The sequence below is a fragment of the Oncorhynchus tshawytscha genome, linkage group LG31, assembly GCF_018296145.1.
Source record: "Oncorhynchus tshawytscha isolate Ot180627B linkage group LG31, Otsh_v2.0, whole genome shotgun sequence".
NCBI lineage: Eukaryota > Metazoa > Chordata > Actinopteri > Salmoniformes > Salmonidae > Oncorhynchus > Oncorhynchus tshawytscha.
The window spans coordinates 28,856,910-28,882,950 of record NC_056459.1 but is presented as its reverse complement, the minus strand read 5'-3'; the positions used below and the strand labels follow the sequence as shown (position 1 = coordinate 28,882,950).

At 45.6% G+C, this 26,041-nt stretch overlaps 1 protein-coding gene across 6 annotated transcripts in view; it reads right to left on the bottom strand.

Annotated features, from left to right (window-relative positions):
* Positions 1 to 1,432: 1,432 nt before the first annotated feature.
* LOC112236023 (tumor protein D52) overlaps positions 1,433 to 26,041 on the bottom strand; it is a 32,597-nt gene continuing 7,988 nt past the window's right edge. For 3 of the 6 annotated variants that reach the window (XM_042310120.1, XM_042310123.1, XM_042310121.1), the window contains exons 2-7: positions 6,623 to 6,747; positions 6,383 to 6,531; positions 6,117 to 6,218; positions 2,684 to 2,725; positions 1,945 to 1,993; positions 1,433 to 1,756 (exon numbers count right to left, since the gene is read on the bottom strand). In XM_042310120.1, the coding sequence (XP_042166054.1) occupies positions 1,619 to 1,756; positions 1,945 to 1,993; positions 2,684 to 2,725; positions 6,117 to 6,218; positions 6,383 to 6,531; positions 6,623 to 6,747 (605 nt within the window). In that variant the 3' untranslated portion in view covers positions 1,433 to 1,618. Of the gene's footprint in view, positions 1,757 to 1,944; positions 1,994 to 2,683; positions 2,726 to 6,116; positions 6,219 to 6,382; positions 6,532 to 6,622; positions 6,748 to 13,664; positions 13,813 to 18,667; positions 18,696 to 26,041 lie in introns of those variants that run through there. The other 3 variants (XM_042310118.1, XM_042310117.1, XM_042310119.1) reach the window with 3 other exon arrangements.

Genomic DNA, 26,041 nt, shown 5'->3' with positions numbered 1-26,041 from the left:
TTGTAGCGAGAGGAGGTGAGAGAGAGAAGGGAGGAAGTGAGAGGAGGTGAGAGAGAGAGGGGGAGACAGAAGGGAGGAAGTGAGAGGAGGTGAGAGAGAGAGGAGACAGAAGGGAGGAAGTGAGAGGAGGTGAGAGAGAGAGGAGACAGAAGGGAGGAAGTGAGAGGAGGTGAGAGAGAGAGGGGGAGACAGAAGGGAGGAAGTGAGAGGAGGTGAGAGAGAGAGGAGACAGAAGGGAGGAAGTGAGAGGAGGTGAGAGAGAGAGGGGAGACAGAAGGGAGGAAGTGAGAGGAGGTGAGAGGAGGTGAGAGAGAGGGAGACAGAAGGGAGGAAGTGAGAGAGAGAGGGGGAGACAGAAAGGAGGAAGTGAGAGGAGGTGAGAGAGAGGGGAGACAGAAGGGAGGAAGTGAGAGGAGGTGAGAGAGGGGAGACAGAAGGGAGGAAGTGAGAGGTGAGTGAGGGGAGACAGAAGGGAGGAAGTGAGAGGTGAGTGAGGGGAGACAGAAGGGAGGAAGTGAGAGGAGGTGAGAGAGGGGAGACAGAAGGGAGAAGTGAGAGGTGAGAGGGGAGACAGAAGGGAGGAAGTGAGAGGTGAGTGAGGGGAGACAGAAGGGAGGAAGTGAGAGGAGGTGAGAGAGAGAGGAGAGACAGAAGGGAGGAAGTGAGAGGAGGTGAGAGAGAGGGGAGACAGAAGGGAGGAAGTGAGAGGAGGTGAGAGAGAGAGGGGAGACAGAAGGGAGGAAGTGAGAGGAGAGAGAGGAGAGACAGAAGGGAGGAAGTGAGAGGAGGTGAGTGAGAGGAGAGACAGAAGGGAGGAAGTGAGAGGAGGTGAGAGAGAGGGGAGACAGAAGGGAGGAAGTGAGAGGAGGTGAGAGAGAGGAGAGACAGAAGGGAGGAAGTGAGAGAGAGGGGAGACAGAAGGGAGGAAGTGAGAGGTGAGTGAGAGAGAGGGGGAGACAGAAGGGAGGAAGTGAGAGAGAGAGGAGACAGAAGGGAGGAAGTGATAGGTGAGTGAGAGAGGACAGAAGGGAGGAAGTGAGAGGTGAGTGAGAGAGAGAGGGGAGACAGAAGGGAGGAAGTGAGAGGAGGTGAGAGAGAGAGGAGACAGAAGGGAGGAAGTGAGAGGAGGTGAGAGAGAGAGGGGAGACAGAAGGGAGGAAGTGAGAGGAGGTGAGAGAGAGAGAGAGAGACAAAAGGGAGGAAGTGAGAGGTGAGTGAGAGAGAGAGGGGAGACAGAAGGGAGGAAGTGAGAGAGAGAGGAGACAGAAGGGAGGAAGTGATAGGTGAGTGAGAGAGGACAGAAGGGAGGAAGTGAGAGGTGAGTGAGAGAGAGAGGGGAGACAGAAGGGAGGAAGTGAGAGGAGGTGAGAGAGAGAGGAGACAGAAGGGAGGAAGTGAGAGGAGGTGAGAGAGAGAGGAGACAGAAGGGATGAAGTGAGAGGAGGTGAGAGAGAGAGGGGAGACAGAAGGGAGGAAGTGAGAGGAGGTGAGAGAGAGAGAGGAGAGACAAAAGGGAGGAAGTGAGAGGAGGTGAGAGGGGAGACAGAAGGGTAAAGAGGGTATAGTTTCAGCGGATGTCAATCTGGCTGGGGGTCAGGGATGAAAGGTCAGGCTGGTCTCACTGGAGATGTTCTTCCTGGATGACGATGGGCGTGGCCTCTGGCTGTTTCTCCACGACAACAGACGGGTCAGAGGTTGCTGTAGAGGTCAACACGTCGCCAAAGTCACCCTGAGACACCGTCGGGCTCATCTTGACCTGCAGGAGAAAGAGATAAAGGTGTTGAATGAGTGAATTGATGAAGGAACCAACAAATGTATGAATGAATGAACAAATGGACTGAATGGGTGAATGATTTACTTTTTATTGTTTGTTTTGATAAAGTTGTATTTTATGGCTCTTCCAAATGTACTGAGAAGTTCTTCACCACTTCTCTCATCCATTACCTTTAAAGTCTCTACTTTCTCCTCAAACGACTTGAAGCTGGGTGTGTTCCTGTGAAGACAGTGACGCCTGACGTGAGTAGAGAGGTACGAGGAGGAGTGATATCGGCCCAGAGACAGGTGTGCAGTGTCTGAAACGGAACCCTGTTCCCGACGTAGTGCATTACTTTTGATCAGGGCCCATAGTAGTGCCCTACGTAGGGAATAGGGAGACATTTTGGACGCAGAGACTAACAGACACCTTACATGAACATCACACCTCGACGACTCTTGAGAAAGCAGAGATGGGAGGTCGGAGGTCAGGGACATTGACACACATTTATCATCATTGTTTTCATAGGAAACGTTAACCCGACAGACAGCCCATCCAGACTGGTTAGTTAACAACTGATGATCCCAGAGTGGCTACATTCCATCCTCTTCTAGTCACAGATCATATAGACTATTGTCCAGAGGGTAAAACACTACGAATACAAGGACAAGGATATAACCATACATTTTTTATGGCAGCAAAGCACCTCAGTCCCTATAGACTAGAGGGGTGTTGGCAGTGGCACCTTGACCTAAAGATACAACTCAGTAGTTTCCATAAAACACCATCACAGTTCTACCATCCTGAACTTATGCCCGTTTTTCTAGTCCGTAATGCTACAAAACGTTGTTGCAGAAGGTGCCCCAGGGGAGTAGAGGGTTCCAGAAAGCCGCGGCTTGGTTGTGGTTGTGTGTGTGTGTGTTCCCTTACCTCATTACAGGCATACTAGCAGAATGCTGTAGGGAGCGTATGCTATCCGACAGCATCAAAGAAGAGAGAGAGAGATTAGCGAAGAATGAGAGTGCACCGCTGTTAGTCTAGAGAGGTACAGACACACATCCATTCATCCATCCATTCATCTTTTATTCCATCCATCCATCCATCCATTCATCTTTTATTCCATCCATCCATCCATTCATCTTTTATTCCATCCATCCATCCATCCATCCATCCATCCATTCATTCATCTTTTATTCCATCCATCCATCTTTTATTCCATCCATCTTTTATTCCATCCATCCATCCATCCATCTTTTATTCCATCCATCCATCCATCCATCCATCTTTTATTCCATCCATCCATCCATTCATCTTTTATTCCATCCATCCATCCATTCATCTTTTATTCCATCCATCCATCCATCCATCCATCTATTCCATCCATCCATCCATCTTTTATCCATCCATCCATTCATCTTTTATTCCATCCATCCATCCATCCATCATTCATCTTTTATTCCATCCATCCATCCATCCATCTTTTATTCCATCCATCCATCCATTCATCTTTTATTCCATCCATCCATCCATTCATCTTTTATTCCATCCATCCATCCATCCATCTTTTATTCCATCCATCCATCCATTCATCTTTTATTCCATCCATCCATCCATCCATCCATCCATCCATCCATCCATCCATCCATCCATCCATCCATCCATTCATCCTTTATTCCATCCATCCCTCCATCCATTGTGTCTATTATCCCAGTGATCAATCTATTATTGATGACTGACTGTAAAGAGCATGTTGAGGTGACAACATGCATCAGTTACCATAGTCCTGTATGGAAATGTAGACCTACATAGAAAACCATTCAATCACTTGAATGAATCCTCACACAAACTCAAAATCACCCCAGCACAAGTTACCCCATGTAGGAGAGAGAGAGAATAGTCATTAACACCACAGAGTCTCTACTTTCCTTGGATTAATACAATTAATACAGTCCACAAGACTTCCTGTAGAGTAATGATCTCAGCAGCATCCAAAATGACGTTGTATGAATTGACTGACTAATGGCACTAGCGGGGACAGTCTTACCCAAAGGAATTGGAAATAGACTGCAATCTGTAAAGGCCAAGAATTGTATTAAAGACATGTACAGACAATGAACAATGAAGATAAAATAGAATAGTATGTGTATCCTCCCTGCCTGACAATTCAGTCTCCCCTCTTATGCTTTATAGAAATCAGTAGCCAACTTCAGGGAGAAGCTTAGCTTTCATTTATCAATCCATCTTGCTGCAAATTCACCATTATTTGTATTCAGGCTCCATGTTCATACAGTGCATTCTGAAAGTGTTCAGACCTATTTTTCCATATTTCGTTACGTTACAGCCTTATTCTAAAATGGATTTTTTTTTTAATTCCCCCCGCACATCAATCTACACACAATACCCCCTAATAGAAAACTTAAATCTTACATTTATATAAGTATTCAGACCCTTAACTCAGTACTTTGTTGAAGCACCTTTGGTAGCGATTACAGCATTGAGTCTTCTTGGGTATGACGCTACCAGCTTGGTACACCTGTATTTGGGGAGCTTCTCCCATTCTTCTCTGCAGATCCTCTCAAGCTCTGTCAGGTTGGATGGGGAGCATCGCTGCACAGCTATTTTCAAGTCTCTCCAGAGATGTTCGATCGGGTTCAAGTCCGGGCTCTGGCTGGGTCCCTCAAGGACATTCAGAGACGTGTCCCGAAGCCACTCCTGCATTGTTTTGGCTGTGTGCTTAGGGTCGTTGTCCTGTTGGAAGGTGAACCTTCACCCCAGTTTGAGGTCATGAGAGCTCAGAAGCAGGTTTTCATCAAGGATCTCTCTGTACTTTGCTCAGTTCATCGTTCCCTTGACCCGGACTAGTCTCCCGGTCCCTGCCGCTGAAAAACATCCCCACAACACAATGCTGCCACCACCATGCTTCACCGTAGGGATGGTGCCAGGTTTCCTCTAGACGTAATGCAATTCAGGCCAAAGAGTACAATCTTGGTTTCATCAGACCAGAGAATCTTGTTTCTCATGGTCTCAGAGTCCTTTAGTTGCCTTTTGGCAAACTCCAAGAGGGCTGTCATGTACCTTTTACTGAGGAATGGCTTTCGTCTGGCAACTCTACCATAAAGGCCTGATTGGTGGAGTGCTGCAGAGATGGTTGTTCTTCTGGAAGGTTCTCACATCTCCACAGCGGAACTCTGGAGCGCTGTCAGTCCAAGGTCCTTCTCCCCTGATTGATCAGTTTGGCCGTGCGGCTCTAAGAAGAGTCGTGGTGGTTCCAAACTTCTTCCATTTAAGAATGGTGGAGGCCACTGTGTTCATGGGGACCTTCAATAATGCAGAAATGTTTTGGTACCCTTCCCCAGGTCTGTGCCTCAACATAATCCTGTCTCGGGGCTCTACGGACAATTCCTTCAACCTCATGGCTTGGTTTTTGATCTGACATGCACTGTCAACTGTGGGACCTTATATATACAGGTGTGTGCCTTTCCAAATCATGTCCAATCAATTGTATTTACCACAGTTCAACTCCAATCAAGTTGTAGAAGTGTAGAAACATCAAGGTTGATCAATGGAAACAGATGCACCGGAGCTCAATTTCGAGTCTCATAGCAGGGTTTGAATTATTTTTTCCCCAAACATTTATAAAAATTGCTGGGGTAAAAGGTAGAAGGGGGTACAAGGTAGATGTGACTGGGGTAGAAGGTAGATGTGACTGGGGTAGAAGGTAAAGGTGACTGGGGTAGAAGGTAAAGGTGACTGGGGTAGAGTTGACTGGGGTAGAGGCTAGAGATGACTGGGATTGAGGGTAAAGGTGACTGGGGTAGAGGGTAAAAGTGACTGGGGTAGAGGTGACTGGGGTAGAGGAGACTGGGGTAGAGACTAGAGATGACTGGGGTAGAGACTAGAGGTGACCGGGGTAGAGGGTAAAGGTGACTGGGGTAGAGGGTAAAGGTGACTGGGGTAGAGGGTAAAGGTGACTGGGGTAGAGGGTAAAGGTGACTGGGGTAGAGGGTAAAGGTGACTGGGGTAGAGGGTAAAGGTGACTAGGGTAGAGGGTAAAGGTGACTGGGGTAGAGGGTAAAGGTGACTGGGGTAGAGGTGACTGGGGTAGAGGGTAAAGGTGACTGGGGTAGAGGTGACTGGGGTAGAGGGTAAAGGTGACTGGGGTAGGGTGGAGGGCTTCTCTCTGGGGTATAAAAGAGTCTGCCTTTACGTGCATCTGAAATGGAACTCTATTCACTATATAGTACACTACTGTTGACCAGGCCCCTATATAGTGCACTATATTTTTACCATAACCCCATTGGGTACTGGTCAAAAGTAGTGCACTATAAAAGGAATAGGGTGCCATGTAATGTGTGTGCCTCACCTGACATCCTCAAACTTCCTGCTGATGGCTGAGCCCATGTTGTTGAAGGCTGCTGTGGCCTTCTGACCGGCCACGGACAGGCCCTCTGACGTCTTCTTATAGCTGTATCAGTGAGAGAGAGCGAGAGAGAGAGCGAGAGAGAGAGAGAGAAGAAAGTATGTACACATTAATTCCCTCTGACTAATCAGCATGTAAGAACTGACTCTGCAGAACAGTGTGTGTGTGTGTGTGTGTGTGTGTGTGTGTGTGTGTGTACAGCCACGTACACTGTAGAGGTGGTGACCTCGTGCCAGCTCTTGCTGAGGTTCTGTTTGAGCTCGTTGAGAGGAGTGATGCCCAGCTTCCTCTTGATGTCTGCCAACTGGTTCTCCTTAGTTGCCAGCACCTGAGACAGAGTCAAGATCTCATCCTCCACCTTCGAGAGATATGGAGAAAAACAGGGAGACCTGATGAGACGTAGTGGGAGAACATACTAAAGAAACTCTTTAGGTCTAAGGAAAGGTCACCCTGAGCAGCTCCCCTCGAAGGTCCTCCTGCTCCTCCTCTGTCAGGGTGGGGATGGCAGGGGACACGGTCACTGACATCACTGCATCCTCCCCTAACTCTGGGGTATAGTCTGGTCTGACAGCCCCTGGAGAGAGAGAGGGAGGGGGGAGAGAATAGAAGAGAGAGAAAAAGAGAGGGAGGGGAGAGAAAGAGAGAGAGTGAGGGAGGGGAGAGATAGAGAGAGAGTTCAGAGAGACATCCTCACACACAAAGGGTTTCCTGTCCTCAAAGACATAATAGGACCATGCCAACATTAGCTGTCAACCTGAGTAGTATCTCTCCTTCTGAAGGGGAGGAAGATGATGAAGACATGGACAAAAGATAGTCCACAGGGGGTGGATGATGGGAGTTGGAGGACCAGCTAGATTGAGACATAGCCTCTGAAGATGGACACTAGCTCAGGGGGAAACACACATAGGCAAATCTACTTGGATGTCTGACACTGAGCTTTGAGCAGGCCAGTCAGGGCCGTACGCTGTAGGAAAGACAACACCATTAATAACCTTTCTGGACGGAGCCGTTCTGAGAAAGCAGGAGAGAGAAACAGAGGTGGTTCAGAACAGAGGTGTCAATCAACAAGACACACTGCCAAGTGGAATAACATGTAATTACTAGGTAACTAATATACTCTACTGTCAATATCACATTCTGCTGATTTTTTAAGTTATTTTATTTCACTAGTCAAGTCAGTTAAGAACAAATTCTTATTTACAATGACGACCTACCCCGGCCAAACCATGTGATTCATGGATTTGATACAATGCTCATCGAAATATTTTTTTATTTTTTTTAAATGATTATTATATATTTTTTTTTTTAACTAGGTAAGTCAGTTAGGAAAAAATTCTTATTTACAATGATGGCCTAGGAACAGTGGGTTAACTGCCTTGTTCAGGGGCATAAGGGCAGATTTTTAAGTTGTCAGCTCGGGGATTCGATCCAGCAACCTTTCGGTTACTAGTCCAACGCTCTAACCACTAGGCTACCTGACGCATTAATATGGAGTTGGTCCCCCTTTGCTGCTATAACAGCCTCCACTCTTCTGGGAAGGCTTTAATATGGAGTTGGACCCCCCTTTGCTGCTATAACAGCCTCCACTCTTCTGGGAAGGCTTTAATATGGAGTTGGTCCCCCTTTGCTGCTATAACAGCCTCCACTCTTCTGGGAAGGCTTTCTATTAGATGTTAGAACATTGCTGCAGGGACTTGCTTCCATTCAGCCACAAGAGCATTAGTGAGGTCGTGCGCTGATGTTAGGTGATTAGGCCTGGTTCGCAGTCGGCGTTCCAATTCATCCCAAATGTGTTCGATGGGGTTGAGGTCAAGGCTCTGTTAAGGCCAGTCAAGTTCTTCCACACTGATCACTGGGGACATTGGGGACATGGGGACATTGTCATGCTGAAACAGGAAAGGGCCTTCCCCAAACTGTTGCCACAAAGATGGAAGAACAAAGTATATCAAATGTCATTGTATGTTGTCGTGTTAAGATTTCCCTTCACTGGAACTAAGGGGCCCGAACCATGAAAAACAGCCCCAGACCATTATTCCTCCTCCACAAAACCTTTGTTGGCACTATGCATTCAGGCAGATAGCATTCTCCTGGCATCCGCCAAGCCCAGATTCGTCCTTCGGACTACCAGATGGTGAAGCATGATTCATCACTCCAGAGAAAGCGTTTCCACTGCTCCAGAGTCCAATGGCGGCGAGCTTTACAACAGTCTAGCCAACGCTTGGCATTGCGCTTGGTGATCTTAGGTTTGTGTGCGGTTGCTCAGTCATGGAAACCCATTTCATGAAGCTCCTGACGAGCAGTTCTTGTGCTGACGTTGCTTCCAGAGGCAGTTTGGAACTCGGTAGTGAGTGTTGCAGAAGACGGATGTGCTCGAATTTATAGAACTGTCAGCAATGGGTTTGGTTGAAATAGCCCGAATCCACCAATTTGAAGGGATGTCCACATACTTTTGTATATATAGTGTATTAGGACCTCTGATCCTATAGTTGATTAGGGTTAACTATTGTTATGGTTACAGTAGTTTCCTATAATTGATTAGAATTATATATATATAAATAAATAAATAAATAAAATGTGTTGCTATGGTAATAGAAGTTCACATACAGAAATCACAGCTGGCATGGGTCTGTAGTTGGTACCTGTATGTATGATGGTTGATTGTCTCAGTACCTTATGGTTCGATTGCCATTTATGAAAGCAGGAAGAAATGTGGTTGGAGCTACTTGATACTAAACCAGCGATGAATCTGACTTAAAAGAGATGGAATTACCTTATTTTCCTTAGTGTGGTCGACCACACTATCACCTCCTCGCCTCCCCCTACATTCCTACAGCCAGACACTAGCATCTCCTCCTCACATTCCCAACATATTTCCAGACTTGATAGATGACAAGGTCATAGACTGTTCTCTCTACTATGGCATGGCAAGCGGTTCCGGAGCTCCAAGTTTAGGTCCAAAAGGCTCCTTAACAGCTTCTACCCCCAAGACAGCTCAACAATGATAAGCTCAACAATGAGCTGCCATAAGACAGCTCAACAATGATAAGCTCAACAATGAGCTGCCATAAGACAGCTCAACAATGAATCAAATGTCCATTCGGACTATTTACATTGACCCCCCCTTTGTTTTTCACTGCTGCTATTCTCTGTTTATTATCTATGCATAGTCACTTTAACTCTACCTACATGTACATATTACTTCAATTTCCTCAACTAACCTGTACCCCTGCACATTGACTCTGTACTCCCTGTATATAGCCATGCTACTACCTGGTACCCCTGCACATTGACTCTGTACTCCCTGTATATAGCCATGCTACTACCTGGTACCCCTGCACATTGACTCGGTACCCCCTGTATATAGCCATGCTACTACCTGGTACCCCTGCACATTGACTCTGTACTCCTGTATATAGCCATGCTACTACCTGGTACCCCTGCACATTGACTCTGTACTCCCTGTATATAGTCATGCTACTACCTGGTACCCCTGCACATTGACTCGGTACCCCCTGTATATAGCCATGCTACTACCTGGTACCCCTGCACATTGACTCTGTACTCCCTGTATATAGCCATGCTACTACCTGGTACCCCTGCACATTGACTCTGTACTCCCTGTATATAGCCATGCTACTACCTGGTACCCCTGCACATTGACTCGGTACCCCCTGTATATAGCCATGCTACTACCTGGTACCCCTGCACATTGACTCGGTACCCCCTGTATATAGCCATGCTACTACCTGTACCCCTGCACATTGACTCGGTACCCCCTGTATATAGCCATGCTACTACCTGTACCCCTGCACATTGACTCGGTACCCCCTGTATATAGCCATGCTACTACCTGTACCCCTGCACATTGACTCGGTACCCCCTGTATATAGTCTCGTTATTGTTATTTTATTGTGTTACTTTTTATTTCATTTTTTTATTTTATTTTATTTAGTAAATATTTTCTTAACTCCATTTCTTGAACTGCATTGTTGGTTAAGGGCTCGTAAGTAAGCATTTCACGGTAAGGTCTACGACACCTGTTGTATTCGACACGAGACAAATAACATTTCATTTGACTAGAAGATAACAAATGGCACTACGTAACATCGGGTACTGCTGGATAAATGATACGGTCAAATCAAAAAGGATATCCTGAGTGATAACACTTTATTTGAATGATACCTACATAAGAACTTCATAACACATTCATAACCCATACATAACACATTGATAGCCCATACATAACACATTCATAACACAATCATAGCCCATACATAGCACAATCATAACACAATCATAGCCCATACATAGCACAATCATAGCCCATACATAACACAATCATAACCCATACATAACACATTCATAACCCATACATAACCCATACATAACACAATCATAACCCATACATAACACAATCATAACCCATACATAACATTCATAACCCATACATAACTATACGTAACACAAGTGAAATTGTGACAAAGGAAGTATCAACTTGCATTTGTTGACATGAGCATTTATGAAAATCCTTATGTAGCCTACTGTTTATGTATGCGTTATATGATGTTGTTATGCAGTACTTGTGTAGGCTTCAAAGTGTTACCAGATGGTGTTTGTTAGCTACTGTCTGGAGGGCTGTTCAGGATCAGGAATAAACAGGATGTACTATTCCATCAATCCATCCTTTTTGACTTGAACAGTTAGTTCCAGGGCAAGGGACAGGAAGTAAGACAAACAACAGAGTGAAGAGTGACTTTCTCCCTAATAGGCTACAGAACAGACTGCCTGGTCTCCAAGAAGGAGTATTAACAAGTAGAAGCATGCTCATCAATGTTGCTCAAAATAGTGCCAATCTAACAGAAATGTATCCAGTTTGGAATATCACAATCATAAATCACATTTCCATGAGATTTGATTTTATTTTATTAGGATCTCTTTTAGTCCCCATTTGGACTAATCTTCCAAGAGTCCTTAACATTAAAATACAATTTATAATACAAACACACTTTCACATATAACACACTATTACAAACATACATAATACACTAGCATAATGACCCAATAAATACTCAATCTAAAAAATATTGATTCTTCATCTACTATAGTCCCACAACATTTCTATATACTATATTTAAATTGTTTTTAAATAATGTTTAAACTTATATATTGAAAGGTTTCTAGTTTGCTCAGTTAATTTATTCCATTTCTTTATTGCTCTAAATCGAAATGTTCTTTTGCCCATTTCTTTTTTCTGTCTGGGTAACGCATAGATGGTGGACAATCTATTCCTAGTATTTACGGAATGTCTGTCTCTTACCAACTGAATACTGTTCTGTCTGGGTAACGCATAGACGGTGGACAATCTATTCCTAGTATTTACGGAATGTCTGTCTCTTACCAACTGAATACCTTTGTGAATAGAACTTGGCCGTTTTAAATGATGTATATTATAAAATAAGATAAGCATGTTTTTTTCAATTATCTTGTCGATTGATGACCAACCAAGAACACTGCGCATGACTGCAACAGAAGAACCACATCTCCACCTTAAAACAATCCTTGACTGCAACAGAAGAACCATATCTCCACCTTAAGACAATCCATGACTGCAACAGAAGAACCATATCTCCGCCTTAAAACAATCCTTACTGCTTTATTCTGTGCATTCTGCAGCCTCCTAACTTCACTAGATGATGCATTTCCCCAGACCACCGAACAATAGTTCACCTGACTCTCAACCAATGCCTGTGTTATTTGCTGAAGGATTTTCCCTGGTAAATATTTAGCTATCCTTCTAATTATGCATGCTGTTTTAATAATTTTTTGACATAGATTAGTTATTTGAGATGACCATGATAAGCAGTTGTCTAGCTGTACTCCCAGTAGTTAGGTTTCTGCCACTTCTTCAATTTGTACTCCTCCCATACTTAATTGTATCCCATGCTGTTTTGGCCTTTTCCTAGTTGAACAGACCAACATAACTTTGGTTTTCTTGGTGTTTAAAGCAAGTTTGTTTTGGCAAACCCATTTCCTGATAATCTCCAAATCTCCATGCAAAGCTTGCTGTACCTGTTTAACCGATTGTCTTGCTGCATAAATTGTAGTATCATCTGCAAATATAGTTGAGTTTATTGACTTTCAACCAAGGCATAGGGAAGGTCGTTGGTGTATATTAAGTAGAGAAGTGGCCCAAGGCAGCTGCCCTGCGGTATTCCACAGTTTAAAAAAATTAACCATTGATATAGGTGGACTGTTTCCTGTCAGTTAGATATGACTGTACCCAATTCAATGAGAGAGAGAAAATTGTGTAGATCTATGCTTAATCAAATTAGATCAAATGCTCAAGACATTTTACACTCTCACCTCTTCCTGACCTCTCACTTTCGATTGTCTCTCCTCCCTCCTCTTGATGACAAGGCAGTGCCACTCAGGTGTCAGCGGTCCAGGTCTCCATACTGCTGACAGTGACAGATCTGAGTAACCTACACCATCAGCCCAGATCATGGGGGGGGCGGGGGGGGGTTCTACCTTACATGGCCTAGAGTCCTTGGCTTCTGTACTGACAACAGGCTCACTTCCTATTTAACTCTCTCAAACCAGGAAATTCACTGAAAATGAACCAATTTAAAAATATATTATATTTAATACGTTTTTTTATTATTCAATGCATGATTTTTCTAGCCTTTATCCCTGAACTGTGTTGACTGCTGAACCACCTAAGGCCCCACACACACACAGGACTGCCAGCATAGTTAAACAAACAGCCACTTAAACTCTCTGTTATACATTCTTTGACTAATATTTGTTTAAAGGGATTTGCCTATGATACCATCTTTGTCATTTCTCATTGCTTGACCAAGCTCCTACGATGCCATTAAACCGCTCTAGGTTTAACAACACCACTTTAGGTTTGAAATCCTTCTAGGTTTGACTAAACCACTTTAGGTTTGAAACCCTTCTAGGTTTGACTAAACCACTTTAGGTTTGAAACCCTTCTAGGTTTGACTAAACCACTTTAGGTTTGAAACCCTTCTAGGTTTGACTAAACCACTTTAGGTTTGACTAAACCACTTTAGGTTTAACTAAACCACTTTAGGTTTAACTAAACCACTTTAGGTTTAACTAAACCACTTTAGGTTTAACTAAACCACTTTAGGTTTGAAACCCTTCTCGGTTTGACTAAACCACTTTAGGTTTGAAACAATTCTAGGTTTCTTTCTATGAGTGTGTTCATTGTGAGCTTGTCAGAACGAAGTCTGTTTGACATCTGCTCCAAACATACCCTCTTACTCAACAGGTCAGGATGTGATGGCAAAAGTACGCAGTCACACACAAACCCACACACTCACAAATCAAGAAACTCTATAATAATCCATCCCCCTTTCTCTCACATGACCCCCTCCCACCCCCTCTATCGCTTGTTCCCTTTCCAAACACCCTATAACAAATACAAACTTCCTCACTCACTCCCCCACACACTGCTCTGGTTACCTCTGGCTGTGACAGTCACTTGCGGTGAGCCTGGTGGTGTTACATTGAAGCTGGGAGACAGATAGAGGTAGCTGCTATTCACCCCCTGCTCAAAGTCAAATGGAGACTTGTATTCCTGTTCCAGAGGGTCCATGGCTGTTGCCTGGATGGGTTATGTGGCTGGCTAGCTGGCCGGCCTCCCACTACAACGACTCATAGAACCCCGTTGCTGCTGTCACTAATTTCATGCATGTGATAGGGCGCATGCAACTGGGGCACAACTCACTCACTGCTCTGATTGTCCTCTCCTGTCTCCTGGTCTGGTAGCACACGGCACTTCTGTGTTGTGTTGTGTGTGTGTGTGTGTGTGTGTGTGTGTGTGTGTGTGTGTCGTGTGGGTTATATGTCAGTATGTGTGTGTGGCAGTCGGACACACACACAGCTCTAGCCAAGGCTAGCTTCCTAGCCTGTCTGTCCGTCTGTGGGTCTGTCTGTCCGTCTCTGGGTCTGTCTGCCCGTCTGTCTCTGGGTCTGTCTGGGTCTGTCTGCCCGTCTGTCTCTGGGTCTGTCTGCCCATCTGTCTCTGGGTCTGTCTGCCCATCTGTCTCTGGGTCTGTCTGCCCATCTGTCTCTGGGTCTGTCTGCCCATCTGTCTCTGGGTCTGTCTGCCCGTCCGTCTCTGGGTCTGTCTGCCCGTCCGTCTCTGGGTCTGTCTGCCCGTCCGTCTCTGGGTCTGTCTGCCCGTCCGTCTCTGGGTCTGTCTGCCCGTCCGTCTCTGGGTCTGTCTGCCCGTCCGTCTCTGGGTCTGTCTGCCCGTCCGTCTCTGGGTCTGTCTGCCCGTCCGTCTCTGGGTCTGTCTGCCCGTCCGTCTCTGGGTCTGTCTGCCCGTCCGTCTCTGGGTCTGTCTGCCCGTCCGTCTCTGGGTCTGTCTGCCCGTCCGTCTCTGGGGCTGTCTGCCCGTCCGTCTCTGGGGCTGTCTGTCCGTCCGTCTCTGGGGCTGTCCCGTCCGTCTCTGGGTCTGTCTGTCCGTCCGTCTCTGGGTCTGTCTGCCCGTCCGTCTCTGGGTCTGTCTGTCCGTCCGTCTCTGGGTCTGTCTGTCCGTCCGTCTCTGGGTCTGTCTGTCCGTCCGTCTCTGGGTCTGTCTGTCCGTCCGTCTCTGGGTCTGTCTGGCGGTCTCTGGTTCTGTCTTTCTGCTGCAGGCTCATATGACAAGCAGCCAGACAGGCAGGCCGAGGCAGCTTAACTACAGTCGTTCTGTGGTGTTAATGAGTTACCTTCCCTTTCCCCTTCGCTCTCTACCGACGCTGCAATCACCAACCACCACAATCACAGTCAGTCACCCGGTAACTTGGCTTGTCTGTTGTAAATAATCGCAAAGGCCACTGGTGGATTGCTGCCATCCACAGATTCTGATTCAGCACAATCAGGAGGTCTTTAAAGTAAAAGAGCATGAAGCTGCTAGGCTAGCTAGAGTTTATGGCATGCAGAAGCTCTTCTGTGACAATTACACCAATCCTGCAGCTCCAGTATCCAGCCCTGGTCACTCTCCCCCTCTCATCCCTCCCTCCGTCAGTTGCCCACCACTGCCATCTAAGGAAACACAGGGTTCCATTTGTCGGTTGGTCACATGACAAGCTCAGGCCCGGGAGAGGGCAGGCCCGTGAGATGGAAGCAGGCGTAATCGGCAGTGTCCCAGATTATAGCGAGCTGCTAATCCAGTTCAGATTGTCCAGCCTGGAGCCACACTGTACTGTTACTGAACAGAGACCACACTGTACTGTTACTGAACAGAGAGACCAGACTGTACTGTTACTGCACAGAGAGACCAGGGAGCTAGGCTGTACTGTTACTGAACAGAGAGACCAGGGAGCTAGGCTGTACTGTTACTGAACAGAGAGACCAGGGAGCTAGGCTGTACTGTTACTGAACAGAGAGACCAGGGAGCTAGGCTGTACTGTTACTGAACAGAGAGACCAGGGAGCTAGGCTGTACTGTTACTGAACAGAGAGACCAGGGAGCTAGGCTGTACTGTTACTGAACAGAGAGACCAGGGAGCTAGGCTGTACTGTTACTGAACAGAGAGACCAGGGAGCTAGGCTGTACTGTTACTGAACAGAGAGACCAGGGAGCTAGGCTGGGCTCCCGAATGTCGCAGCGGTCTAAGGTACTGGCATGTCACTACAGACCCTGGTTCGATTCCAGGCTGTATCACAACTGGCTGTGATTGGGAGATCCATAGGGCGGAGCACAATTGGCCCAGCGCCAATCCGGGTTAGGCAGGGGTAGGCGGTCATTGTAAATAAGAATTTGTTCTTAACTGACATGCCTAGTTAAATGAAGGTTAAAATAATAAAACAAAGAATTGTTCCTGTACAGACAGCTGCATGTGGAAAGAGCCATAGACTTGATGTCCTGCCAATGCAGTGAGAAAGTTAGACGCTCATACATCATACCCCAGGACATAACATCATACCCCACGACATGACATCATACCCCAAGACATAACATCATACCCCAAGAAATAGTATACCCCACGACTTGACATCATACCCCATGACATGACATCATACCCCACGACTTGACATCATACCCCACGACATGACATCATACCCCACGACATGACATCATACCCCACGACATGACATCATACCCCAAGACATAACATCTTTAACAGCTCACTATTACAATAAAATCGGAGGTTACATTTTTTGGGGGAGGTGGTATGATATTTGTTCGTCTCTCACTCATCATTATTCACAATTCATTCAGGATTATTCGTAATCATGGTAGCACCCACATTAATGTATTGGTTTTAGAAATGTATCTTCTTATTTACAATAAAAGTGATTACAAAATAACAAAGTACATTATTTACCATTTATTTATATTGGGCACAAAATAATCTAAAATACAAACAGCAAAGGAATCCAACACATTTGTAGTCACAAGCTTGATGCAGTCACCGCATGCTATGAATATGGGACCAAATACTTAACTTACTACTTTCATACACATACCGTGCCTTCGGAAAGTACTCAGACCCCTTGACTTTTTACACATTTTGTTACGTTACAGCCCCCTTACGTTGTTTTTTATTGTACTCATCAATCTACACCGAATATCCATATTGACAAAGCAAAAACATACATTTTTGCTAATAACAAAATAAAATGGAAATATCACATTTACATAAATATTCAGACCCTTTCCTCAGTACTTTGTTGAAGCACCTTTGGCAGTGATTACAACCTTGAGTCTTCTTGGCGCTATGACGCTACAAGCTTGGCACACCTGTATTTGGGGAGTTTCTCCCATTCTTTTTTGCAGATCCTCTCAACCTCTGACAGGTTGGATGGGGAGCGTTGCTGCACATCTCTCCAGAGATGTTCGATCGGGTTCAAGTCCGGGCTCTGGCTGGGCCACTCAAGGACATTCGGAGACGTGTCCCGAAGCCACTCCTGCGTCGTCTTGGCTATGTGCTTAGGGTCGTTGTCCTGTTGGAAGGTGAACCTTCGCCCAAGAGGTCCTGAGTGCTCTGGAGCAGGTTTTTATGATTGCTGGAGTGCTGTAGAGATGGTTGTCCTTCGGAAAGGTTTTTCCCATCTCCACAGAGGAACTCTGGAGCTCTGTCAGAGTGACCATCGGGTTCTTTGTCACGTCCCTGACCAAGGCCCTTCTCCACTGATTGCTCAGTTTGGCTGGACGGCCAGCTCTAGGAAGAGTCTTGGTGGTTCCAAACTTCTTCCATTTAAGAATGATGGAGGCCACTGTGTTCTTGGGGACCTTCAATGCTGATGATCAATGGAAACAGGATGCAGCAGAGCTCAATTTTGAGTTTCAGAGCAAAGGGTCTGAATACTTATTTAATAAGATATGTTTTTTTAGTTTTAATACATTTGTAAAAATTCCAAAAACCTGTTTTCGTTTAGTCTTTATGGGGTATTGTGTGTAGGTTGCTGAGGATTTAATTTAATCCATTTTAGATTAAAGCTGTAACGTAACAAAATGTGGAAAAAGTCAAGGGGTCTGAACACTTTCCGAATGCAGTGTAAGTGAATTCGTCCCAAAACTTTTGGTCCCCTAAAATGGTACAAAAAGTGCTGTAATTTGTAAATGGTTCACCCGATACGGATGAAAATTAAAGCTGACAGTCTGCACTTTAACCTCATAGTCATTGTATAATTTCAGTACAGAGCCAAAACAAAACAAAAATTGTCAGTGTCCCAATACTGAGCTCACTGTCCGTGATACTGATAGCCTATACGACGCCTGAGCTGGTGTACAGTACAGGCCAGGGTTTCAGTCAGGAAAATGTGGCGCCGGACATTTGACCAGCATTTAAAATTTACCCGACAGTTGAGAAATTTACCGGACTCATATGCATTGGGTGCATAACCTGATAAGGGCGTCCACCCAAAGTGCTCAGAATGACAGGAATCACATTTAGATGATGCTAGTTTATATTAAAAGAACATGCAACTCGAGGATGCAACAGTGTAAGTCCTTCTTACCGAATTCCGATGCGCATTTGAAGATTTTTTTTAAACTTTTCCCTCAGCCAACAAGACGAGTAACGAGCAGCAAAAGCACTAGCCTATGTCAATCTGCTATCCCACATAGTAGACAAGTTTTACTTATTCAATTGGTCAGCTTGTCGTTCTGTGCGATAAATAAATAGTCTGTTCCAAATAAACTCTGGGACAGTTGTGGGATGATAGATCCCACATTCATACAACCAGTAGACCAATGAGGCTGACTTTGTCTTGGTAAGGGACATATGTCCTAGCAACCATGGGTGTTGGATTTTGAACTATATAAACTAGCCTGCACGTTTTCCTTTGTAGAGATTAGGGACCAGTGGGATATATGAAGCAGAGTGTTACAGTATCGCAAGGCTGTGATCGAGTTTGGTAACAATGAGGCCTTACACTGCTTCCAATCAGCAAGTTCCTCACTAGCAGGCAGACACAGACACACACACACACACACACACACACACACACAAAAATCAAGGACAGGTTAACCTGGTCTCTTCATTCTCTCTGCAGTCAGTGAAAATAATTTTATCCCGGATGTTTGCTTTCCCGACTGGTCCTTGTTGGCGGGCTGCCAAAGCATGCATCACTCAATAAGATGACATTACAGAACAGCCTAGAGACACGCTCGTAAACAAGCCTACATGAAAATAGACAGCAAAATTCAGTTACGGATCACGTAAAGCACCCTGTAAGCTGAATAGTCACACCTCCTACTCAACTAGTATAACTGTACACTTGTTTTACCATAAGAGGAAATTGAGTAATAGACTAACTGTTGTTGAATCCATGCAGCTTCTCCATTTAGGCACAGGTTATCCTCTTGATTCAACCCAAGTTGTGGTCACACCCCCCACAAAACAGCAGCCATCACGATCAGACTGGAACAAAGACGTTCTTTAAGTGTTTAATACACCACAGCCTCTAATCCATTAGGATATTATTACAGACGCACAGTGTCACATGATGGTGGTGAGGCCCAAACAGGAATCATCCGTGTCACATGATGGTGGTGAGGCCCAAACAGGAATCATCCGTGTCACATGATGGTGGTGAGGCCCAAACAGGAATCATCCGTGTCACATGATGGTGGTGAGGCCCAAACAGGAATCATCAGTGTCACATGATGGTGGTGAGGCCCAAACAGGAATCATCCGTGTCACATGATGGTGGTGAGGCCCAAACAGGAATCATCAGTGTCACATGGTGGTGGTGAGGCCCAAACAGGAATCATCCGTGTCACATGATTGTGGTGAGGCCCAAACAGGAATCATCAGTGTCACATGATTGTGGTGAGGCCCAAACAGGAATCATCCGTGTCACATGGTGGTGGGGCCAAAACAGGAATCATCAGTGTCACATGATTGTGGTGAGGCCCAAACAGGAATCATCAGTGTCACATGATGGTGGTGAGGCCCAAACAGGAATCATCAGTGTCACATGATGGTGGTGAGGCCCAAACAGGAATCATCAGTGTCACATGATGGTGGTGAGGCCCAAACAGGAATCATCCGTGTCACATGATGGTGGTGAGGCCCAAACAGGAATCATCCGTGTCACATGATGGTTGTGAGGCCCAAACAGGAATCATCAGTGTCACATGGTGGTGGTGAGGCCCAAACAGGGAATCATCCGTGTCACATGATTGTGGTGAGGCCCAAACAGGAATCATCAGTGTCACATGATTGTGGTGAGGCCCAAACAGGAATCATCCGTGTCACATGGTGGTGGGGCCAAAACAGGAATCATCAGTGTCACATGATTGTGGTGAGGCCCAAACAGGAATTATCCGTGTCACATGGTGGTGGGGCCAAAATAGGAATCATCAGTGTCACATGATTGTGGTGAGGCCCAAACAGGAATCATCAGTGTCACATGATTGTGGTGAGGCCCAAACAGGAATCATCCGTGTCACATGGTGGTGGGGCCAAAACAGGAATCATGGGACATTGGCTGGCTGGAAGACGACTCTCTAGCCCAGACCCATCACAGCTGTGGCTAGCCACAGTCAGTCATTGGCAGTAGGGAAGCCAGACAGTGTGGAGACGAAGAGACCCCTCACTATAATGTCAGTGTTCCCCCAGCCATTCTGGGCCCCTCTACAACTGACTGTAATGTCAGTGTTCCCCCAGCCATTCTGGGCCCCTCTACAACTGACTGTAATGTCAGTGTTCCCCCAGCCATTCTGGGCCCCTCTACAACTGACTGTAATGTCAGTGTTCCCCCAGCCATTCTGGGCCCCTCTACAACTGACTGTAATGTCAGTGTTCCCCCAGCCATTCTGGGCCCCTCTACAACAGACTGTAATGTCAGTGTTCCCCCAGCCATTCTGGGCCCCTCTACAACTGACTGTAATGTCAGTGTTCCCCCAGCCATTCTGGGCCCCTCTACAACTGACTGTATTGTCAGTGTTCCCCCAGCCATTCTGGGCCCCTCTAAGCCATTCTGGGCCCCTCTACAACTGACTGTAATGTCAGTGTTCCCCCAGCCATTCTGGGCCCCTCTACAACTGACTGTAATGTCAGTGTTCCCCCAGCCATTCTGGGCCCCTCTACAACTGACTGTAATGTCAGTGTTCCCCCAGCCATTCTGGGCCCCTCTACAACTGACTGTAATGTCAGTGTTCCCCCAGCCATTCTGGGCCCCTCTACAACTGACTGTAATGTCAGTGTTCCCCCAGCCATTCTGGGCCCCTCTACAACTGACTGTAATGTCAGTGTTCCCCCAGCCATTCTGGGCCCCCCTTTAACTTCGAGCCAGTCGACAGCCCGGCCAAATCTCAAGCTCTGATGGAAAATTCACAAAGAAATAGACCCTGTAATGAAATCCCAATGGCAACAGTTTACAGCACGGTGTTGTTGGAATCCTGTACAGTAATCCTGTCCATGGAATCCTGTACAGTAATCCTGTCCATGGAATCCTGTACAGTAATCCTGTCCATGGAATCCTGTACAGTAATCCTGTCCATGGAATCCTGTACAGTAATCCTGTCCATGGAATCCTGTACAGTAATCCTGTCCATGGAATCCTGTACAGTAATCCTGAACAGTAAGGAAGTGGGGCTATCAAGGGGTCTTGCCTCGAGAATAATAACGAAGTTAACAACTGAATGAGATCAAAGATGGGAGACTGCAGGCTTTTCTTCTGTGATCCTTCTCATGCAGGCCTGGTCTTTGATCAGGGGACTGACTAGGAGGGAAGTTATGTCAAGTAATATCAACAGATGAGCAGACCCTTCAGGGATAGAAGTATGGAATGGACATTCCATTACAGATGACATGACAAGGAATCTGACAAGTCCTATCCTGTTATGTTTAGGATAATGTTCCGCTGGAGATTTCCCTGAAAATAAACCACTATCTGGTCTGCTGTATCACTGTCTTCCGCTTGGTATTACCATAATGCATCTCTGTAGCCTATTTGTTAAAGAAACATTTTGAGTTGCAACAGTTCGCATAACCTAAAGTTTCATAACGCCAATTCAAGCCAATAGCAGTGTAAAACAAGTCAGGTCTAAATGCAAAGTTAGTCTGGTTGATCCTGTATATCTTAGGTCAACAGCAGCAGGTACAGCCCAGGCCACGTTATACAGCAGGATTCCACAACTGGCGACCCGGTTTAATTTGGAGCCCAAGTTCTGAGCAAATGTCTTTTATTTTATTGTTTGACAACAAAAAAAAGACTGCAAAAACACCAGGAAATGTTGCTCCAAGTGATTTTAATTTAAGAAATCTTCCCCTAAGTATTCCCACGCATGATAGAGAGACATGTGATTGTATACAAATGTAAACAAGGCTTAAAATTATTGTCTTAGTCAAACATCTGTTTGGGCTACTTGCAGTCAATTTGAAGTCTACAAATTATTTGTAATTATAAACTAGGTGGTTCGATCCCCGAATGCTGATTCAGCAGTGGTATATCAGACCATATACCACCATAGGTATGGAAAAAAAAACATTTATTTTTTACTGGTATAATTACATTGGTAACCAGTTTATAATAGCAATAAGGCACCTCGGGGGTTTGTGATATACAGACAATATACCATGGCTAAGGGATGTGTTCAGGTACTCTGCGTTGAATCGTGCCTAAGAACAGCCCTTAGCCAATGTTTATTGGCCATGTACCACACCACCTCAGGCCTTATTGCTTAATTATGTTCTCGTCCCCCAACCATCTGCTCAAGAAAAAAAATGGAATCTAGTTGACGATCCCAGTCATATAGTATTTACATAGGAGGCTGCATGGCAGGTTCCCCTCACTGAAGCATTGGGTAAGCAGCTGTAATAGAAGCTTAGAGAGAAAATGTTGGTGACAGACACTAAGAGGCAGAGCAAATGACATATGGACACATCATGAGTCATTCATCATGACACATCAACACACTGGGACTTCAACCAATCCCCTGCATTTAAACACAGATTCAGGAAGTGAATGATGATTTTTCAAGAGTACAGGACAGGCCAAATGTCAATAAACCTAATGTCAATTTGAGCTTCTTGTTTCAATTACAAACATCTCTGATGACAACTACTGGCAATTTCTGTCATTCAGCTATAATTTATATCTGCATATTTGTACGCAAGAGACATGTGGTGGAAGGGTGTGAAATAGTTTTGAATAGTTTAAGTTTCATAAGGCCACTTATATCCTTCACACATAGAAAGCTGCACATGGGCTGATCCACACCACTGAGGGAAATCAACAACATGTAGGAATAAGTTAGGCTACTTCTGACGAAGACAGAAATCTCCAGTTCCCTCTGTGACGCTCCTTGACGTTTTAACCAGGCCTTGCAGGTAGAGATGTGTCAGTGTCGCCTCGGTCGTGGCTGGATGGGGCGGATGCTGCCGTGTCAGATTCTGAAAGACTTCCTACAAGAGTCAGACCACTCAAATGGAGCTAGTTGTTTCTTATTGAAATCTAATTATAGTAACTTTGCCATGACACCCGTCTTAAGAGTAACTAATATTGTTAAGTGAGGCCGCATCTCAGAGAAAAACTTAAAGCTGTTCCGTTGTAGAGCTAGCTTGCGGTCGGTCATGCTACATTATTAAAGGAGATCATTTGGAAATTATTTATTGTGAAGAAAAGTTCAGAATAATGTATTTAAGTGGATTATCTGGGTTGCGTTACTAAGAGCCATAGATAAATTATATGATAACGTTGCCATAAGCTACACTACATGACCAAAAGTATGTGGACACCTGCTCGTCCAACATCTCATTCCAAAATCATGGGCATTAATATGGAGTTGGTCCCCCCTTTGCTGCGATAATAGCCTCCACTCTTCTGGGAATGCTTTAATATGAGGTTGGTCCCCCTTTGCTGCTATAACAGCCTCCACTCTTCTGGGAAGGCTTTAATATGAGGTTGGTCCCCCTTTGCTGCTATAACAGCCTCCACTCTTCTGGGAATGCTTTAATATGGAGTTGGTCCCCCTTTGCAGTTGGAAGCACAGAACCATCTAGAATGTCAATGTATGCTGTCGTGTTAAGATTTCCCTTTACTGGAACTAAGGGGCCTAGCCCGAACCACAAAAAACAGCCACGTCCATTATTCCTCATCCGCCAAACTTTACAGTTGGCACTATGCAGTCGGACAGGTAGCGTTCTCCTGGCCAAACCCAGATTCGTCCGTCAGACTGCCAGATGGTGAAGCATGATTCATCCCTCCAGAGAAGGCGTTTCCATTGCTCCAGTGTCCTATGGCGGCAAGCTCTACGCCACTCCAGCTGGCGCTTGGCATTAAGCAGGGTGAAGCTCCCGACAAACAGTTCTTGTGCTGACGTTGCTTCCAGAGGCAGTTTGGAACTCGGTAGTGAGTGTTGCATAGTCACATACTTTTGTATATATAGTACATAACATATCGGTTGTGTTAGACTCTACATTGCCATTCATTCAATAACCATATCTTATTTCATTGTCGGAGTAATAGAGACAGAGATTTCCAGCCTTAACCTTAAACTACATAAAATAGATGTAGGTCTTTGGGTATGACCATTGAGATGACTACGAAACTGCTAGGCCTGTGCTTCCATCATACAGGCCCAAGCTTCTAGGCCTGTGCTTACATCATACAGGCCCAAGCTTCTAGGCCTGTGCTTACATCATATAGGCCCATGCTTCTAGGCCTGTGCTTCCATCATACAGGCCCAAGCTTCTAGGCCCAAGCTTCCATCATACAGGCCCAAGCTTCTAGGCCCAAGATCCATCATACAGGCCCAAGCTTCTAGGCCTGTGCTTCCATCATACAGGCCCAAGCTTCTAGGTCCAAGCTTCCATCATATAGGCCCGAGCTTCTAGGCCCAAGCTTCCATCATACAGGCCCAAGCTTCTAGGCCCAAGATCCATCATACAGGCCCAAGCTTCTAGGCCTGTGCTTCCATCATACAGGCCCAAGCTTCTAGGTCCAAGCTTCCATCATATAGGCCCGAGCTTCTAGGCCCAAGCTTCCATCATACAGGCCCAAGCTTCTAGGCCCAAGATCCATCATACAGGCCCAAGCTTCTAGGCCCAAGATCCATCACACAGGCCCAAGCTTCTAGGCCTGTGCTTCCATCATACAGGCCCAAGCTTCTAGGCCCAAGATCCATCATACAGGCCCAAGCTTCTAGGCCCAAGATCCATCATACAGGCCCAAGCTTCTAGGCCCAAGATCCATCATACAGGCCCAAGCTTCCATCATACAGGCCCAAGCTTCTAGGCCCAAGCTTCCATCATACAGGCCCAAGCTTCTAGGCCTGTGCTTCCATCCTTCTTCTTACTTTTGATCCACATTCACACTTTCAGTCAAATCGTTAAAATAAAAATATCCCTTTGGCCCACTTTTGAAGTCAATTGCAGCTCACACTTTGAGTACAATGTCTCCACATCATAGCAGAGGGCTAGATAAGTCTAAATAAATACATCCTATTTAACCGTCAGATATTCCCAGGGAGGGAGAGACATTTCCAGTGACCCCTGACACGGAACCCAAACCAGCTGCTTGCGCGCGCCATCGTGCATAAATGTATTTTGTCCCCCCACACCAAACGCGATCACGACACGCAGGTTACAATATCAAAACAAACTCTGAACCAATTATATTAATTTGGGGACAGGTCGAAAAGCATTAAACATTTATGGCAATTTAGCTAGCTAGCTTGCACTTGCTAGCTAATTTGTCCTATTTAGCTAGCTTGCTGTTGCTAGCTAATTTGTCCAGGGATATACACAGAGTTGTTATTTTACCTGAAATGCACAAGGTCCTCTACTCCGCCAATTAATCCGCACATAAAACGGCCAACCCGAATCGTTTCTAGTCATCTCTCCTCCTTCCAGGCTTTTTCTTCTCTTGGCTTTATATTGCGATTGGCAACTTTCATAAATTAAATGCATTACTGCCACCGACCTCGTTCGTCTTTCAGTCACCCACGTGGGTATAACCAATGAGGAGATGGCACATGGGTACCTGCTTCTATGAACCAATGAGGAGATGGGAGAGGCAGGACTTAGAAATAGAACTGACTTCTATTTTAGCCCTTGGCAATGCTGACATTCGTTGGCGCGCGCGAGCAGTGCGTGTGCAATAATTGAATATGTATGTCTAAATTTATTTTGCAACGTGAGCGATAGTCAGCCTGTGAGAGGACACTGTAGTTAAAAAAAATGTTATACCTTTATTTAACTAGTTAAGTAACCGATGGAAACTGTGGAACTGACAGAAGGGGAAGAACAGGGTGTCTGTTATCAACTCAGGTCATCTAAACAAGCACAGGTGGAGAAGTATAGGATAACTGAACTGGAGCCATTCCTTAGGTAACTCTTCTCAGTTACACCGGTAAACCGTACAATGAAGGCCTTCCCCACCTCCTGGTAAAAC